Consider the following 19,422-nt stretch of genomic DNA (forward strand, 5'->3'; position numbering starts at 1 on the left):
AATTAGAACAATGTAGTATATTGGGTTGACATGTTGACAGTGGATTGAACCAGGGCATGCGAAGTGTCAGGTAAACCATGGAAAGGTCTATGGGGCCTGGTTGTGGATAAAGACTTGTGGTTTTGGTACATGAATGTGAGCAGATGTGGCATTTCTTTGTCTGTTCCTGGTGCTACCTCACTAATGCAGGAAACAGTGATCAAATGTGAAAAATTATCCTTTGTAATGTCTTCCTCTTCCACATATCTATTCCTCTCTCCTTATCTTTAATCCATCTGTAGCAACAGACATATCTCTTTCACCACAATTTCCCTTCAGTATTTCAAAACATTCTCTCCATCTCTTACAAACTTCAAACCATGTATTTATGAGCAAACAAATGATCCATACATCCTCTACAACCCCTGAAACCAGATTGACTCTCTCCAATTTGATGCTCTGTGCATGTCACCAACCTCTTAAGCACCATTCTCCCATACAACTCATCAGGTATACTCAGCAGACTTAAACCTCTGTAATGCAAGAATTTCCTAACAAAAAACAAAAATGAAACTGAACAATGTATGCATATCTACTGGAACATACTTGTAAGTGACTTTGGTTTTTTGCCACGCTTTTCCATTATCTTCAGCCACTTAGAGTTGCGTTCTGGGACATACTTAAAAACTCGTTCAATATGATCCTTGTAGGCAACAGTGATCTGTTCATTGTGTGGTTTGGAGTTATGTTCTACCATCCTCTGATACAAAGTCACTAGTGTACTCCATCGCCCCTGAACTTGATCTGCTGTGTACCTGAAACATCAAAACAAAAAGACCAAATAATGTACTCCATCATTATATGATATGGGAAAAATCAGTTAAATAATTTTCTAAAAAGATTAAGTCTGATAGAATATAAGCAGCTATCTTATTGTGCACTCCTACCCATCCTGTGAGTGATGGTGCAAAGAGGGTTGAGAATGCAATAAAGGTCTATGGATTATGCCTTAATGATTGAAATACAATATTACAGGGTACATGGTGAGAAATGTGCTAACAAGGAATGTGCAACACTGAATATCTTACTAGCAATTTATATGATAAGACTGGATTACTTATCAAGACATATAGCAAATGAGCTATTTACAACTACTTCTAGAATGTGGGAACCTCTGAAAACACTGTGCAAGAGTTGCCCTCTGCCAGTGGCCTGTTAGGGTGAGGCATTAAAGGATATTAAGTATAATAGATAAATAAATAGATAAATAAATAAATAAATAGATATATATATATATATATATATCACATATTCATTTTTTCATACTAACTGCCATTTCCCAGATTAGTGAGGTAGTGTTAAAAACAGAGGACTGAGCCTAAGACGGAAAATCCTCATTTGGCCCTCCCTGTCTATCTGTACACATTTCAAAACTGAATTACAAAAGACTGATGACTTTTGCAACACTAATTGAAAAAAGTAAAGAAAGGGGTTACGTGGCTTCTCCTGTTATTATACTTTAAAAATAAAATATTATTCTTTGAAGTTTCATATGACAAAACAGATTTCAAATATGCAGTATTTGGTAAGGACTCCCTTTATCTGTAGCTTAAACCAATATCTACTTATAACAGTCATATCACAGGCAAAGAAAGAAATTAGAATCTATTTTATCAAGATGTATCTTAATAAGTTTGTGAGAACAGATATATGGATTTTGATATGGTATCCTAAAGTAATAAGAGAACATCCAACATAAGCAGAAACAGAACAACAAAAGACCATAAGAATTTTCCCAATGACTATTCAAAGTTTTACTTACTGGTAACCATGAGCAAGAAGAACTTGTCGAATGTGTTCCCACACTTTATACCTCATGCGTGTTCCCCCATTCTGACCAAGCCGTTTACTGCCATTTGCTTCTAGTTGTCTAATTAAAAGTAATGTGGCTGGACGGTCCCAATTTCCTTGAAAAGAAACGAGTACATAATTATGCAAATAAAAAAATCTTAGCACATTAAAGCAAAATTGAAGATTCTTGAAAACAACAGTCACATTCCCCTCTTCTCATACTAGTGCAGCAATTGCTTTCCCATTTTGCAGCTTCAAGGCTGTGCACCAGTCAGTAGCAGGAAAAGGAGAGACTCCTTTTGAGTAGAAGGTTCTTTAATTAGACTGTATTCCTTTTTATTCAATGACGGTGATACATGCTTGCCGAAGGCATTTTTTCACTCGTGGTGTAACCATATGTAGCGTGAGTCCAATAATACTAGCAGACTATATATCATCTTTTCATACCTATTCACCATTTCCCGTGTCACCAAGGTAGCATCAAGAACAGACGACTGAGCCTTAGAGGGAAAGATCCTCATTTGGCCCCCTTTTCTGTTCCTTCTTTTGGAAAAGTAAAACAGGAGGGAGGATTCGTATACAGTGATTCATTACCTGACTATCTGCACATATCCCAAAACTGTTTAAAAAAGACTGATGACTTTTGAAACATATTTTGGAAAAAAAAAGGGGTAAAGAAGGGCTCAAGTGGCTTCTTGTTATTAATGCATTATAAACAATATTTTTCTTTCAAGTATCATACAACAAAACTGAGTTCTACTACGCAAAATTTGATAAGGATTCCCTTATTTGTTGCTTGAAACAATATCGACTTATAACAGTCATATAACTGGCAAAGAAACTAGAATCTATTACTTCAATAAGATGTAACTTAATAAGTTTGTGGGAACAGATATTTCCACAATTTTTTGTGACATGAAATTTTGATGAAGAACTTCTGAAGGCTTCACAACTTACCAAAGAGGCCACTGAGGTCTTCGAAGTACTGACAAGTTTTCCGTGAACCATAAAGGTCATTGTGATTGACTGTATTACGATACTTCTTACACAGCTCTCTCCACCGCATGCGGATCTGAGAAGAAAAAATGAATGTAACATATACTTTAATAATACCCATGAAGACTTTCCATTTGGTAATGACAAGCTGCCTGTCTACCACCTACTATGTGAGAGAAGATCTTAGGAAGACCTGGAAAACACCCGGGGAAGACCTGGTGAGGGCCTTCAGCAAGACATGGAAAAGACCTGCAGAAGACCTTAGGTGGACCTGTTGAGGACCTTGGGAAGACCTCCCGACTTGTGAGTCGCTACACAAAAGTTCTGCCACATTAGAAAAGACCTGGAGAGGACCTAGAAAAAAAAAAAAAACTGGAAAACCTTGAGTAGACTAGATGAGGGCCTACTGAACACATAGGGGCCCTATGGAAGACCTGGGAATGACTTGGGAAGACCTTGGATAGTCTTTCATTAAAGGTATTAACCTTGTCGCTGCATCACCCAGACATATCTGCCATCATGCTAAATCCCATGAACGACAACAACTGGACTTACCCCACAGCTTCAGAAAAACTTTTACTCTAGTACAAGCACAAATACCCATACTGCCTTGAAAAGCCTGCTACAACCCTGTGCATATTACGATCTGTAACAAACAGTGCACTCAATGTATGTGCACAGATGCCAACTGATCAACCACATGAAAGGTAGGTTTCTCTCCATTTTTGAGGGTGATTCTATTGATTGATCAATTAGTGAATGTTGTATGTTATATATCTTACATCAGTATCCAGTATTGAAGTATCTCCATAACTGAACTCCAGTTCTGCTCCTTTGCCTTTTAATGCCTCACTCTTAACAGGTCACTTGTCGAGGGCAACTCCAGTAAACTGTTTCATAGGCTCCTATCTAATATACCTGCCAACTACAACCTGATGTTCCAACCAACTAATTCTACCCACTCCTCCCATCTAATGTTCCTACCTACTACCTCTATTTAATGTTTCTGCCTAATTCTCCTGCCTACCACTACTATCTATTGCTACTACCATTTTGCTAAGAGGCAGAGCTTGCACATAGGGTTCACCAGAGGAAAATCTAGGGTTACGAAGAATGAGTCATGTGAGTTAAGTGATGTCAAGTGTTATGTGTCAAAAAGGAGAGACTGTTTATTTGTAGACAGAATGCAAACAGTCTATGTTTGGGTGAGGCTGAACGATAGATACATGGCTCTCAAAGGAGTGCAACTCGTCAACCACTGAAGTACTGCCTTACAACGCAGTCGTCAATAACCCTACTGATTTCAAAGCCAGCAGCACTGGTAATATACCTCCCTGGTCAGTGGCTGCCTCCCTACTACTACCAATAAACAAGCCTATAATTCATGAGTTATATCTATAGAGAATAAGAGTATGTTTGTCCATCATCTAGCTACTCCTAGACGACTGGACCAATATCTATCAAACATTATAAGGTAATAGTGTGGATAATGGGGCATGTTAATGGCTGTACATAACACCTCTCCATTACCACACTTTTTGTGTAGGGGTGGGGTGGGGTGGGGTTGGGGGGATAATATATGGTTATATATACTTTGGATGAATCTCGATATGATACAAAAATGAGTAGCACCTTGATAACAATTAAGATATTACTCATTATTGTATCTCAACTAAGAGCTACTGGATATAAATCTATAAGCAATGCTCCAAGGTATGACAGAGCCCTAAAACTTAATCATACGTTCATTAGGCTATGTATGAGAAAATCCAAGATGATGCATGTTTTGTCAGAATTAACGGAAAGTACAAAGTGGCCTCAGTTATGCATATAAAACCGTATTTTGAGCTCCGATGCAACATGAACATTCATGGAGAAAGGGTCTTTGATATCTTCTGCAATGACACAAAAGCCAGCTGATGAAGCACATGCCAGACAGTCAAGAAAGGGGAAAGGACACCTGAAAAAGCACAATAGACTGCATATGAAACTATTGCTAGATATGAATGAAATTGTAAAAGAATGGCTAAAAGAACCCCTAAAAAAGCAGCAGGCAGAAATCAAAACTACTATTTTATTGAAGTTATATTTACTATTCATTTATCATTTCGATAAGTTCTTCATCTAACATGTATAGATATGAGGAAAGGTTTCTATAGGTTCTGTTGATTTGGGGGAATGTATAACCTACTACTAAGGAAGTCAGGTAAGATCTTAAATTCTGCTAATTTCTGGATGCAATTCATCTAATTTTACATTAATTTCACATTTTCCTTGATCTTAATAGCCATCCCTACCATCCATTTCCTTAATAAGCAATCAGATGTAGGCTAGTAGGTTGTAGTTGGTAAGCAGCCAATGACCAGGGAGATATATTACCAGTACTACCTGCCTGGGTTGTCAAGTTGCACTCCTCTGACCCAAGTAGCTGTCTACTCTTTCTACCCAACCACACATGAAATACTGGCATTCTGTCCATAAGCATACAATCTCCTTGTCATACATAACACTTGACAACATTTAAACTCACACAGCTCATTCTTTGGAACTCTCGATTTTCTTGAGGTGAGTGCTATGTGTTAGCCATGTCTTTCGGCAAAATGGTAAGTGCAACAGATAGGAACAGTCAGTAAGAATATTTAGGTAGGGGCATTATATAGAAACATAAGGTAGAAGTAGTAGGAAGGAGCATTATATAGAAGTAGTCAGTAGGAACATTAGGTAGGAGCCAAGACTTGCCCTCTGCCAGTGGCCTTTTCAGGGTGAAGCACTGAAGGCTAAGCAGCAGCACTGGAGTTCACTGTTCATGAAGACTCTATGCTGCAGCTACCCCCTTGAGGGAGTTCCAGAATGGAACAGGCATTAGATATATAAATAGATAGATAGAGACTGAGTGCAAAAGAATGCAGCCTTTTTTGCCTATTTTCCTGGTGCTACCTCGCTGAAGCAAGGGGATGTGATGTTTCCTGTGGGGCAGGGTAGCGCTGGGAATGGATAAAGGTAAGGAAGTATGAATATGTACACGTGTATATATGTATATGTATGCATATGGGTGTTTATATATATGTGTATATGAGTGGATGGGTTATCATTCGTCTGTTTCCAGGAGCTTCCTCGGTGATGCACGAAACACCAATCACATATAATACAATTAATATAATAATAATATAATAATAAATAAAATAATATTATAATAATACAATAATAAATTCCCTCAAAGGCCCAGTCCTCTGTTCTTAACACTACCTCGCTAATGCGGGAAATGGTGAATAGTATGAAAGGAAAAGAAAAGAATATATATATATATTATTTATTTATTTATTTTGCTTTGTCGCTGTCTCCCGCGTTTGCGAGGTAGCGCAAGGAAACAGACGAAAGAAATGGCCCAACCCACCCCCATACACAATGTATATACATACACGTCCACACACGCAAATATACATACCTATACATCTCAATGTACACATATATATACACACACAGACACATACATATATACACATGCACACAATTCACACTGTCTGCCTTTATTCATTCCCATCGCCACCTCATCACACATGGAATACCATCCCACTCCCCCCTCATGTGTGCGAGGTAGCACTAGGAAAAGACAACAAAAGCCCCATTCGTTCACACTCAGTCTCTAGCTGTCATGCAATTATGCCCAAAACTACAGTTCCCTTTCCACATCCAGGCCCCACACAACTTTCCATGGTTTACCCCAGACGCTTCACATGCCCTGATTCAATCCATTGATAGCACGTCAACCCCGGTATACCACATTGATCCAATTCACTCTATTCCTTGCCCTCCTTTCACCCTCCTGCATGTTCAGGCCCCGATCACACAAAATCTTTTTCACTCCATCTTTCCACCTCCAATTTGGCCTCCCACTTCTCCTCGTTCCCTCCACCTCCGACACATATATCCTCTTGGTCAATCTTTCCTCACTCATTCTCTCCATGTGCCCAAACCATTTCAAAACACCCTCTTCTGCTCTCTCAACCACGCTCTTTTTATTTCCACACATCTCTCTTACCCTTACATTACTTACTCGATCAAACCACCTCACTCCACACATTGTCCTCAAACATCTCATTTCCAGCACATCCACCCTCCTGCACACAACTCTATCCATAGCCCACGCCTCACAACCATACAACATTGTTGGAACCACTATTCCTTCGAACTTACCCATTTTTGCTTTCCGAGATAATGTTCTCGACTTCCACACGTTCTTCAAGGCTCCCAGGATTTTCGCCCCCTCCCCCACCCTATGATTCACTTCCGCTTCCATGGTTCCATCCGCTGCCAGATCCACTCCCAGATATCTAAAACACTTTACTTCCTCCAGTTTTTCTCCATTCAAACTTACCTCCCAATTGACTTGACCCTCAACCCTACTGTACCTAATAACCTTGCTCTTATTCACATTTACTTTTAACTTTCTTCTTTCACACACTTTACCAAACTCAGTCACCAGCTTCTGCAGTTTCTCACATGAATCAGCCACCAGCGCTGTATCATCAGCAAACAACAACTGACTCACTTCCCAAGCTCTCTCATCCCCAACAGACTTCATACTTGCCCCTCTTTCCAAAACTCTTGCATTCACCTCCCTAACAACCCCATCCATAAACAAATTAAACAACCATGGAGACATCACACACCCCTGCCGCAAACCTACATTCACTGAGAACCAATCACTTTCCTCTCTTCCTACACGTACACATGCCTTACATCCTCGATAAAAACTTTTCACTGCTTCTAACAACTTGCCTCCCACACCATATATTCTTAATACCTTCCACAGAGCATCTCTATCAACTCTATCATATGCCTTCTCCAGATCCATAAATGCTACATACAAATCCATTTGCTTTTCCAAGTATTTCTCACATACATTCTTCAAAGCAAACACCTGATCCACACATCCTCTACCACTTCTGAAACCACACTGCTCTTCCCCAGTCTGATGCTCTGTACATGCCTTCACCCTCTCAATCAATACCCTCCCATATAATTTACCAGGAATACTCAACAAACTTATACCTCTGAAATTTGAGCACTCACTCTTATCCCCTTTGCCTTTGTACAATGGCACTATGCACGCATTCCGCCAATCCTCAGGCACCTCACCATGAGTCATACGTACATTAAATAACCTTACCAACCAGTCAACAATACAGTCACCCCCTTTTTTAATAAATTCCACTGCAATACCATCCAAACCTGCTGCCTTGCCAGCTTTCATCTTTCTTTTGAGTGAGAGAATGAGTGAGGAAAGATTGACAAAGAGGATATATGTGTCAGAGGTGGAGGGAACGAGAGGTGGGAGACCAAATTGGAGATGGAAAGATGGAGTGAAAAAAATTCTGAGTGATCAGGGCCTGAACATGAAGGAGGGTGAAAGGCGTGCCAGGGATAGAGTGAATTGGAACGATGTGGTATACCAGGGTCGATCTGCTGTTAATGGATTGAACCAGGGAATGTGAAGCATCTGGGGTAAACCATGGAAAGTTTTGTGGGGCCTGGATGTGGAAAGGGAGCTGTGGTTTCGGTGCATTATACATGACAGCCAGAGACTGAGTGTGAATGAATGTGGCCTTTATTGTCTTTTCCTAGCACTACCTCACACACATGCAGGGGGAGGGGGCTGTCACTTCATGTGTGGCAGGTTGGTGACAGGAATAAATAAGGGAAGAAAGTATGAATTATGTACATGTGTATATATGTATATGTTTGTGTGTGTGTGTATATATATGTATACATTGAGATGTATAGGTATGTATATGTGCATGTGTGGACGTGTATGTATATACATGTGTATGTGGGTGGGTTGGGCCATTCTTTCGTCTGTTTCCTTATGCTACCTCGCTAATGGGGGAGACAGCGACAAAGTATAATAAATAAAATAAATATGGATAGATAGATAGGTAGATTTGGGTGACATGATGTAACACTAAAAAAGGGAAACACTTTTACAAATCAACAAAAACTATGAAAACCTAACCTAATTTCCCCAAGAATCTAAGATTTACCATAAATCTTAAAGTTGTAGCTAAAAAATACAAACGTCAATTTCCTCTGTTGTGTCCATCCTTGGGAATATGACTGAAGTACCACTTAAGTTTCTTTTTTATTCTCTAAATGTTTCGTCATTACAGTGCTATACTATGGCTGCTACAGTATTGCTAAAACAGTACAGTAACAGTGCAATTCAGTCATCTAATTTTGCAAGAATGTCAAGTAAGTGCTTGACAAATATGAAGGTCATTCTGCAAACCTGCCCCTAACCTATATTTTCCCCTGGATTAAGGTATTTCTGTTCAAAATTTTTTGTTTTTGAGGAATGTAACCTTTACAGAGAGTAAGGCAAACCTGTACACAAATATAAACATACACAAGAACAATCATCCAACCCACTCACTCACCTAAATATTCCAAACACCACCTGAACATACCTACCCTGCTGAGATTAGATTCAACCTTGCCCATTAAGTCCAGGCTCAGGCTAGGTACTGGACTGGCATGCAATGAGTAAAATAAAGCACATCTTAACATGTTCGAAGTTTGTTCACATACACCTACCTTTATTAACATCTTGTAAAGCCTTCAGTACATATCAGTTTATTTATATCTCAGATGCCTGTTACCCAGGAACTACCATCAAGGGGTGGCCATGGCAAAGTAGTCCCCGCTTATCCCTGTCCTTACATCCCTCCCTTGCAAATACCATTTCTCACAGTCTTTCACCATTTCTCTCCCTCTAGGACTATTCCACTCTGTTTTTATCCATTATAAACACTATGATTTAAACCTCTAATCCAATAACCACCAAAAGACAATGACGGCCAAAAAAGTTTACATTTTTTCAACCCTGGCTTCTCACCTGCAACACTGTGAATTGATACCCAGCCTCAGCAAGCTTGATTCGAATCATCTCCCATGCCTCTGTTCTCTTACACTCTTTGTCTAGAATAAAGTAAGCCTTTGGATATTCCTTAAGCAGCTGAATCAGAAGTCGACTGGACTTGTTGTCCCAAGGCCCTGAAATTAAAGAGTAGGATTAAATAATACTGGTATCACAGCAGTACTTCTAACAGTTTTCCCTAGAGGAATTAGCATTTGCATCCAATATGACTTGGATGGTTGAGCAGAGACAGTAAATTAATAGGCTTGAGTAACATCAATTTTACAAAATTTTCGATTGGGCTGAATGCAAAATCATGTAGGCTTACTTTTTCTATGATCCAATTTTTCTCAAAGATATCAATATAATAAGTTGTAAGATGTAGACAGCAAACACCCAACATACAGTAATACCATTCTAACACAGATGTTGAAGAATAGTCCAGAACCATTTAACATTCTCAATGATGCAGTTCCTGGTCTTACTATCTTCTATCAACTACTTCTACCTAATGCTCCTGCCTAAATGTAACTACCTACTACTTCTATTTATTGCTCCAAACATTTTTGCTAAATGGTAGGGCTAGCACATAGTGCTTCACCACAGGAAAATCGAGTTAGGAAGAATGAGCTGTGCAAGTTCAGTGTTTGTGGACTGAAAGCCAGTACTCCACTTACAAGTGAGGCAGAAAAAAAAAAAGACAGCTACCTGGGTCATAGGAGCACATTTTGACAACTAATGAAACGCTGGCTCACTACACAGGCATCACTAACACCTCCTGATACCCAGGCAGGTAGTACTGGTACTATACCTCCCTGGTCATTAGCTGCCTACTAACAACTGCCCACCTACCTGGTATTCCTGTTACAATACCTTTCACTTTCCCATTTACCCACTTGATGTCAACTACCTCAAAATTCTTTATACAGTCATTTCATTGCTCCCACAACCATTTCATCACAGCCTTAACTATTTCTTTCTTTGCCCACAAGGCCATACACAAAGACAGTGCACCCAGACAATTCTAAGATATAATCATCCAAGCCTAATAATACATACCCTTACTCCCCTAGCAAGCAATATGGCTACAATCTCCTTCAGCTTCACTTCATGACCTTCTAATCCCTTCCACATAATTTTAATATTTCCCACACACTGCAATCCTTCTCCTACATTCCCTTATATAACAAATGCATTTTTATATGGAACAAACTTAAAATTCCATCATTAAATCTAATTATCAATTCCCCTTCTCTCTAAACATTATCATTAAGTTTTCCTTACCTCATGACATCACTGTTGTTACCCCTATTCCTGCCTATAAGACTCCCTTAAAACAAAACTACTTTCTCCTGTTTCCCACCAATGAGGCCACAGGCATGGGGATAATCAAACTGTGTACCCAAGGCAACACCATAGTCAGTTTTCCAAGATGTCATGGCATTTGTATGCCAGGAAGTTTTCCTGGATATCAAAAAAATGAAAAAATAAAAAAATCATTTTCAGTGACTCTTTTTAAGACTGAATTGTCTTTCCCATATCAGCAAGAAACAAACAATAATCTCACTTGCATACATTCTGTCTCTAGTTGTCACGTACCATGCATCACAACTACAGCCCACAATTCACAGCCGAGCCTTAAAGACATCTCTGGATTATCTTCAACACTTCATCCTCCCTTTGTTTGACCCTATGACAGCATGTGCTCCTTGCATGTACCACTATGATCCAATTCATTTTATCCAAAGCGTAACTTTTGCCCTCCTAAATGTTCAAACCCCAAACACCCACAGCCTCCTTCAATCCATCTTTTTCTCTCTTTCCTCTGTTCAAACCAATTTCAACTGAGATCCTTCCAGAGTCTTACTTCATTTATCTCACACGCACAAACAATTTCAGCACACTTAGAGCAGCCCTGTCTATAAGACTGCACTTACTTCTATACATTTCTTTGACAATGACATTTCTTAAATGATCTGTCCATCTCACACCACATGTTGTCCTTAGCCATTTCATTTCAACTCTTTGCATTCAAGGACCAAAACTCACCTCCATGAAACACTTTCAGAAATGTTTTACCTTCATAAATACTGTATTCTGCCTTAAGAGAGAGTGGCCTCTCCTTACGTGGCCTCTCCTTACACAACTCCTTAGTTCACCCAAATCTTTACCCCTTTCCTCTACTTTATGACTCACTTCATCCCCCATGGTTCTACCCACTGCTGCATCCACTAAGTGTATTCAGTGCACTCCACCTCTAAGTCCACTCCTTTCAAAATCAACTTCAATCTATCCTATCTCACACCACATGTTGTTCTTAGCCATTTCATTTCAACTCTTTGCATTCAAGGACCAAAACTCACCTCCATGAAACACTTTCAGAAATGTTTTACCTTCATAAATACTGTATTCTGCCTTAAGAGAGAGTGGCCTCTACTTACGTGGCCTCTCCTTACACAACTCCTTAGTTCACCCAAATCTTTATCCCTTTCCTCTACTTTATGACTCACTTCATCCCCCATGGTTCTACCCACTGCTGCATCCACTTAAGTGTATTCAGTGCACTCCACCTCCTCTAAGTCCACTCCTTTCAAAATCAAATTCAATCTATCCTATCTCATCCCCCTACACCCCATTACCTAACTTTTGTTCATATTATCTCTCAACGTCCTCTATTCACGTACACAAACTCTGACACTAACTTCTAGAGTTTCCTTCTGGAGTCTGCCGCCAGAGCCATATCATCTACAAACTGCAACTGACTTGTTTCCTAAGTCCCCTCTAAACCCCCAACATACTACAGACCTATCGCTTGTTCCAAGATCCTTGCATTTCACTCTCTCACCATTCTGTCAGTGTGAAATCACACATCTTTAACACACGTTCACCTTCACTGGGCACCACTCATCTTCCTGCATTCCAATTTGCATAGTATGGAAATTACAGGGATGTCAGGCAAAACGACTAATAAAGGTAAATATTGTTTGTATTAAACTTATTACAAGGTAAAAGATAAAAGTAACTACCTAAGAATCCTAGGTAGTGCCTGTTCTGTTGGTTCCACCCTTGGAAGGGTGGAAGTACTAGCAAAGTCCCCTCAAGAGTATGGTGTTGGACGTGGCCACAGAAAATCCTTTGTTGAGCTTTTTTTGCCTGCTTTACCCAATTTATGCAGTTCTGGTGCCACAACCATGTATAAAGCCTCACTAGCTATTATAATGCAAATGTGTATCTTTGAACAGCTTGATACGGTAAACAAATGAACACATGCCCTCAACCATCTGTAATGCACAAAACTGAACAAAGAACCATGTTAAGGAATGACAAACTTGAGCAAAGAAAGTTAAGATTAGTAGTGTCTGTACTTTTTATGTCAGTGTGGGGACTAACAGTTTGTTCAAGACAGCATGAAGATAAAAACTAAACATATTCTTAAGGATAAAGTGATTGGAAGTCACTTCCAATCAAGTTTCTGCCTGCGACGCATATGAATATCCAACAATAGCTTCCCAGTAAATTCCAGGCTTATTGCATTCCTAAAGATGGTAAAGATCAACAAAATTCTCCAAACTTCCCAAGGAATTATAACCAGAATCTGCATAAGTACAGAAAAATTATGATAAATCAACTGAGAATAAAAGATTGTCTTCCCATAATTACATGTAATAAAAATGTATCTCGAAGCAAGGAGGTAAGTTTGAGAGGAGAAAAACTGGAGGATATGAAGTGTTTTAGATATCTGGGAGTGGATTTAGCAGCGGATGGAACCATGGAAGTGGAAGTGAGTCACAAGGTGGGGGAAGGGGTGGAGGTTCTGGGAGCATTGAAGAATGTGTGGAAGGCGAGAACGTTATCTCAGAGAGCAAAAATGGGATAGTGGTTCCAACAAAGTTATAAGGTTGCGAGGCATGGGCTATAGATAGGGTTGTGTGGAGGGTGGATGTGTTGGAAATGAGATGTCTGAGGACAATATGTGGTGTGAGGTGGTTTTATCGAGTAAGTAATGAAAGGGTAAGAGAGAGATGTATGGTAATAAAAAGAGTGTGGTTGAGAGAGCAGAAGAGGGTGTACTGAAATGGTTTGGTCACATGGAGAGAATTAGTGAGGAAAGATTGACAAAGAGGATATATGTGTCAGAGGTGGAGGGAATGAGAAGTGGGAGACCAAATTGGACATGGAAGGATGGAGCGAAAAAGATTCTGAGTGATTGGGGCCTGAACATACAGGAGGGTAAAAGGCGTGCAAGGAATAGAGTGAATTGGAACGATGTAGTATAATGGGGTCAACGTGCTGTTAATGGATTGAACCACAGCATGTGAAGCATCTGGGGTCAACCATGGAAAGTTTTGTGGGGCCTGGATGTAGAAAGAGAGCTGTGGTTTCGGAGCATTATACACGACAGATAGAGACTGATTGTGAACGAATGTGGCCTTTGTTATCTTTCCCTAGCACTACCCCGCACGCGTGTGGGGGGAGGGGGTGCAATTTCATGTGTGGCAGGGTGGTGATGGGAATGGATGAAGGCAGCAAGTATGAATATGTCTGTGTATGTATATGTTGAAATGTATAAGTATGTATATGAGCGTGTGTGGGCGTTTACGTATATACATGTGTGTGGGTGGGTTTGGCCAGAAAATTATGATGGGAAGCACTTCAAAACATTAGTAAAGCTAAAAACAGAAGGCCTGTGTTAAATTCAGAGTATATGCAGAGGATCATAATTTTCTCTTATGTAAATGCTTGCAATAAATTCAAGAACGATTCTGATGCAAAAATTTAGCTTGAGAACCAAGCTTTTCCAGACACTTATGAGGCAATCTGTATATGTTATTTATGCTTTCACAAAGAAGTGTACCTGTTACTCTTGTGGACATAATAGCAACAAACCTAAGCGATGGCTGTAGGGAGCATCATGTCGTACTCTTCGGCCGAAAGTGTTATCTTTCATAAGACGGTTTAGGTAAACAGGATTGTCATACATGTACACATTAGCTGAAGGAATCTCTATACCCTCCACTAGCACTCCTGCATCTGACTGATCAGTATTTTCCACAGTGTGCTCCACCACAGGCTCCATCTGGGACTCCACAATTCCAGTGTGCTCAATGGAATGCTCTGATGGCACAATTGCTTGATCAAATTGAACATCTGATGTATTTCTCTGAGGTGCCATACGTTTCATCCTTTCTCCAAGAATGCTGGCCACTGCTTCCTCCATTGCTGCTTCAGACTCCCCGGCCTCCCATACACCTGTATCAAAAAAAAAAAAAAAAAAGGGTCTAATGACTTCACTTTGATATATAAAACAAGGGTATATTTAACTGATCATCCTCTTTTACAGAAGTATGTACATCGCAGTGGAAGGACTCCCTAATTCTAGGAGAAAACATAAAATATGTCTAAAATGTAATACAGACAGATAGTATTTCACAAATCAAATTTTTGAAAGTATATTGCACAAACTATGGGGATAGGGTATTAAGAAAACTAGTTATCCCCATGAAGTGTACAATTTGTAATACAAAACTATACGATCTATGGGAATAAAGGAGTAAGAATACTACCCTACATATCTCCAGCATGCTGTAAAAGGCAACCACGAAGGGCTAGAGCAGGGGGCTGGAAACCCTTCCCTCCTTGTTTTATCATTAAAAAGAGAAAAAAAAAAGAGCAGATGAAAAAGCCAACATGGGTTCCTCCTCAAAAGCTCAAGCTAGGGTGTCTGTGAATGAGCACGCTTATAGGCAGGATGAGAAAGGGAAAGACAGGTGCTTCTTTTGAAGAGAAGAACCTGGATGTACTGGCTTTGAATGCAATCAAGCAAAGGGCATAGGGGTAGCATGGTTTGGGAATAAGCAAGGAAAGAGTCTGGAGTCACTGAAAGGGCATGAAGAAGCTGTGGGACTGTCAAAAAATGTAAGGATGTGGGTTCAAGATCGTACTAATGAAAGACATGAGGAAGAAAGGAGTACTTTTTAAGAGATGAATGAGTGCTTTAGCAATTTCGATGCAAGGGATCATATCTTGGTGCTAGGGGATATGAATGTAAGAAAGGGTGATGTGGCAGATGAGCTTATAATAATGGGTCATGGGGTATGTACTGTAAATGAAAATGGGAAGCAGCTGGGTGAGTTGTGTGTTGAAACAGAATTGGTTAATGGGAATACTTGGATAAAAAAAAATGCATACATACATCATGCATGGGCTAGTGGGGATATGGGTCAATGAAAATGGTTGGATTATGTGCTCACGGACAGGCATTTAAAGGAGACATTGTTGGATGTGAACAAACTGAGAGGTACAGCAAGTGGGATTTCTTGGTTGAAGCAAATGTGAGGCTTTACAGTGGTTTTAGGAAATGAGAAAATGATATATGAAAATGATGAAAGTGAGTGAGCTTTGAAAAGGGAGAAAAGGGGCCTATGAAGTGATTATAAGAAAGAATGATTGAAGACTGGCATAGGATTAGAGTAAATGAAACAAGGGGGGAGGGGGGAGTGGTAGTTGTTTTTGAAAGCAGAGCTTGTATGTGTAAGTGGAAGGTGGCAGGTAGGTGTATGAAAAAGGGTAGTGGGATGAGGAAGCCAAATGGACAGAGAGAGAGAAAGGTGTATGAACAGTACTCCACAGAGGGAGTGCAAGTGATTGTGATGTGTATGGGAGGAAGTGATAGGTCAAGAAGAAAGTACGTAAGCTTTTGTTTAATCTGATAAAGGACAGGGTGCTAAGGGAGACATGCAATGGTCTTAAAGTGAGGGGCATGTCTAAGGCATACTGAGGTTTGGGGAGCTTGGAGGGTAAATCAGGTGCTGTTTACAATTGACTTTACAAGACCTGTTGACCTTTACCTTTGACCCTAATCCCAAAACTTAACAATAAACAGAACTATACATACAGTATCTGTGGTGTAGGTTTAGCTCATATCCAATTACCCTATCATGTAAACATGAAATGTCAGGTACACATGTAAGTACAGTAGCTGAACGTAGTACATAGAGCCAAGTAACCTGACCTAGAAAACTTACTCAGGCAAAGACCTTTGTATGAAAAGTTCATGATCCATGTATGATGTATATCCAAACAACCATTCAGGAAATATCACGCATGAAAATTCAAATTATATGGCTATACAGAAAGATAAACAAATATGCCCCTCTGCTTTGCAGTAGTGGGCATAACACCTGCTAACAATCTTTCCTGCCTCTGAAAACTAAGAAGGTAATTAGTCTTACAGATCCTACATTCATGAATAAAACAAAATACATCACCTGTCCTAACACAAGTACTAGGCTGTGAAATGTCCAATGATGAGGTACGTGGATCATGGTCCTCCTCATCCTGATCAACATTTTCCACATCCACCTCTGTTATTTGGCACTGATGGGCACTGAAGTCCTCAGTTGTTGGGAAAAGCAAGAAACATTCCCCACACATATATGATGTCTCCTGGAAGAATGAAATTGGAGTGAGAAGCTAACTTATGAAACTTTTCTAAATGAATATTCAATGCAGCCTTCTCTATACATATCAAGAATGTTATAAAATGCATTAATTCCAGCATATGTCTCTAAACCACAGACTCCCTTATTTTAATACCTTATTTCACAACTGTTCTCATTTCAACCAATTTTCTGCCCCTTAAATATCATTCCAATCCTGTATGAATATCTCTATATGAAAATATATGCCAAGTCATCAAGTAACTACACATTACATAATTAAGGTGTTTCATAAATGAGTTTCTGTAATCAATATAGAAACTTTCATTTTCCTTGAAAAAGATCCCTCACTTTTCTGCTTTCACAAGGCAATGTTTAAAAAATATCAATTGCACACAACCAGTCTTTTGCTATCATGTCCTGTGTAATGTAGTGAGCCAAGGCAAAACCTCATGGATTACTTTACAGTATACTGACTGCTCCCTACAACCTGTTTCAACCCATTTACAGCACAGTACCTCCATATACCACATCACTCTAATTCTTTCTTTTCAAAGCATGCCTCATGCATTTCTGAATCCTAAGGCCTTGGTAACCTAAAGCCTCCTCCACTCCATCCTCCCATCTCCTCAGGCTCCACTTTCCCTCATTCCATCCACTTCCAACACCGATCTTTATCAGTCTACCTCCACTCATCCTCTCCACATAGTCAAACAATTTCAATGTACACTAACTGGCCCTCTAAAACAGACTACATTCATCCCCATATCTCTGACAATGTCACTTCTTGAACAATCAATCTGCCTCGGGTTCCATTTCATAAACCATATTCTTTATCACCACCCCTTTTCAATGTTCAACTCAAAAAGCTTTTAAGCTACTTTTTCCTCTTACTGAATGCAGGAAAATCATACAACTGGCATTACTGTGAGTTTCTAACCCTCAATGTTGCCTGCAAGTCTCTTTGTAACACAAACTGAATAAAGCTGTCTAGAATCAAAGGAGCAAAGTGAATGTTTGTCAGTAATCTGCAGGACTTCCACTTATCAAATGTCCTCAAGGTAGAGCAAGCATATCAAAAAACTGTCAGGATGCCAAAAGGTATCTCTCCCCTTTTTGTGTTCTAGTAGACAGATTTTTATCTAAAGTGGTGTCTATGGATTCCTTCCACTATTCAACTAGTGATAGTTATACAGAGTCCTGTTATCTTACAATTTCCCTCTAAATCAAAATCCCGTCGATCTACGAAACGCAGAGAATATGAGTGAAGTATGATTTCTCCCCTGTCCCCAGTGATAAAGGGATGGTGATGGAACTTCAGTAAACTTTAACCAGAATTGTCAAGAAAAATGGGTTGAATTACATGACAAATAAAGGTAATTCAAGCATTGATTCTTCCATATCTTTTCAGCAAACATAATAACACTATCTAATAATAATAGGTAGTATACAGGGTCTTGATCACTTGTTATCATGTCAATCAACATAATGCTACAATGTCATCCCTGCTCCTACATACCACGACTTCCTCAGGAACTTCCTCATACTCCTGCGACTCCATGGCAACTGAAGAATCCGTCATCTTAATGAAGAAGTTACAAAGTGCTCTTTTATCAACAGAACCAATGCCAAACAAACCGCTGGTCGGTTACACTCTGACACTCAGGCCCACCATAGGCACTTCCAGGTTTGTTGATGTTGACACTGGAGCAGTGCGCAAGCGCGGCTTCCCCTGCGCACAAGAACGTAACTCATTTTTTTTTTTTTGATATACAGTAGGCAACATCACTTTATCATGACCATATGCTACTAAATATGAGAATTTGTGTAATGGTTTTCTTGTCTATATTTTCTCGTTTGGCTCTGTCCCTTATACGTATGCATTTAGCAACCCTACAACATACGTGACTATGACTTCCGTCACACAAATGGATTGTGACTTACGGTTTCTAGTTAACTGTGTCAAATGGCCTATCACAATATCTTTAAACGAGCAAAAAAAAAAAAAAGCACGAGCGAATCCAGACATAGAAAAAATGGCATAATTTTACAAAGGCGCAGTAGCAGGGATTCATGGGAGGAAGATCCAAAGCCTACGCAAAGAGTAACCAACAAATCTGTAAGCTTATGGGAAACTATGGACTCAAACTCGACAATGAATACTTTATGAAGATGGAAGGGCAAAGGATATGAAGTGTGCAGACGCATAACGGAGGAACAGGAAAAGTGAACAAAATACCTACG

General features: G+C 39.7%; 1 protein-coding gene across 1 annotated transcript in view; it reads right to left on the reverse strand.

The window, feature by feature from the left end:
• The window catches only part of LOC139755364 (uncharacterized), a 95,874-nt gene extending 76,986 nt beyond the window's left edge, over positions 1–18,888 (reverse strand). The window contains exons 1-7 of the mRNA XM_071673549.1: positions 18,698–18,888; positions 17,008–17,185; positions 14,627–14,989; positions 9,719–9,876; positions 2,788–2,902; positions 1,802–1,946; positions 586–794 (exon numbers count right to left, since the gene is read on the reverse strand). Coding sequence (XP_071529650.1) covers positions 586–794; positions 1,802–1,946; positions 2,788–2,902; positions 9,719–9,876; positions 14,627–14,989; positions 17,008–17,185; positions 18,698–18,760 — 1,231 coding nt within the window. The 5' untranslated portion in view covers positions 18,761–18,888. The remainder of the gene's footprint in view (positions 1–585; positions 795–1,801; positions 1,947–2,787; positions 2,903–9,718; positions 9,877–14,626; positions 14,990–17,007; positions 17,186–18,697) is intronic.
• Between the last annotated feature and the right edge of the window lie 534 nt (positions 18,889–19,422).

Source organism: Panulirus ornatus, chromosome 19, assembly GCF_036320965.1.
Source record: "Panulirus ornatus isolate Po-2019 chromosome 19, ASM3632096v1, whole genome shotgun sequence".
In the NCBI taxonomy this organism is placed as follows: domain Eukaryota; kingdom Metazoa; phylum Arthropoda; class Malacostraca; order Decapoda; family Palinuridae; genus Panulirus; species Panulirus ornatus.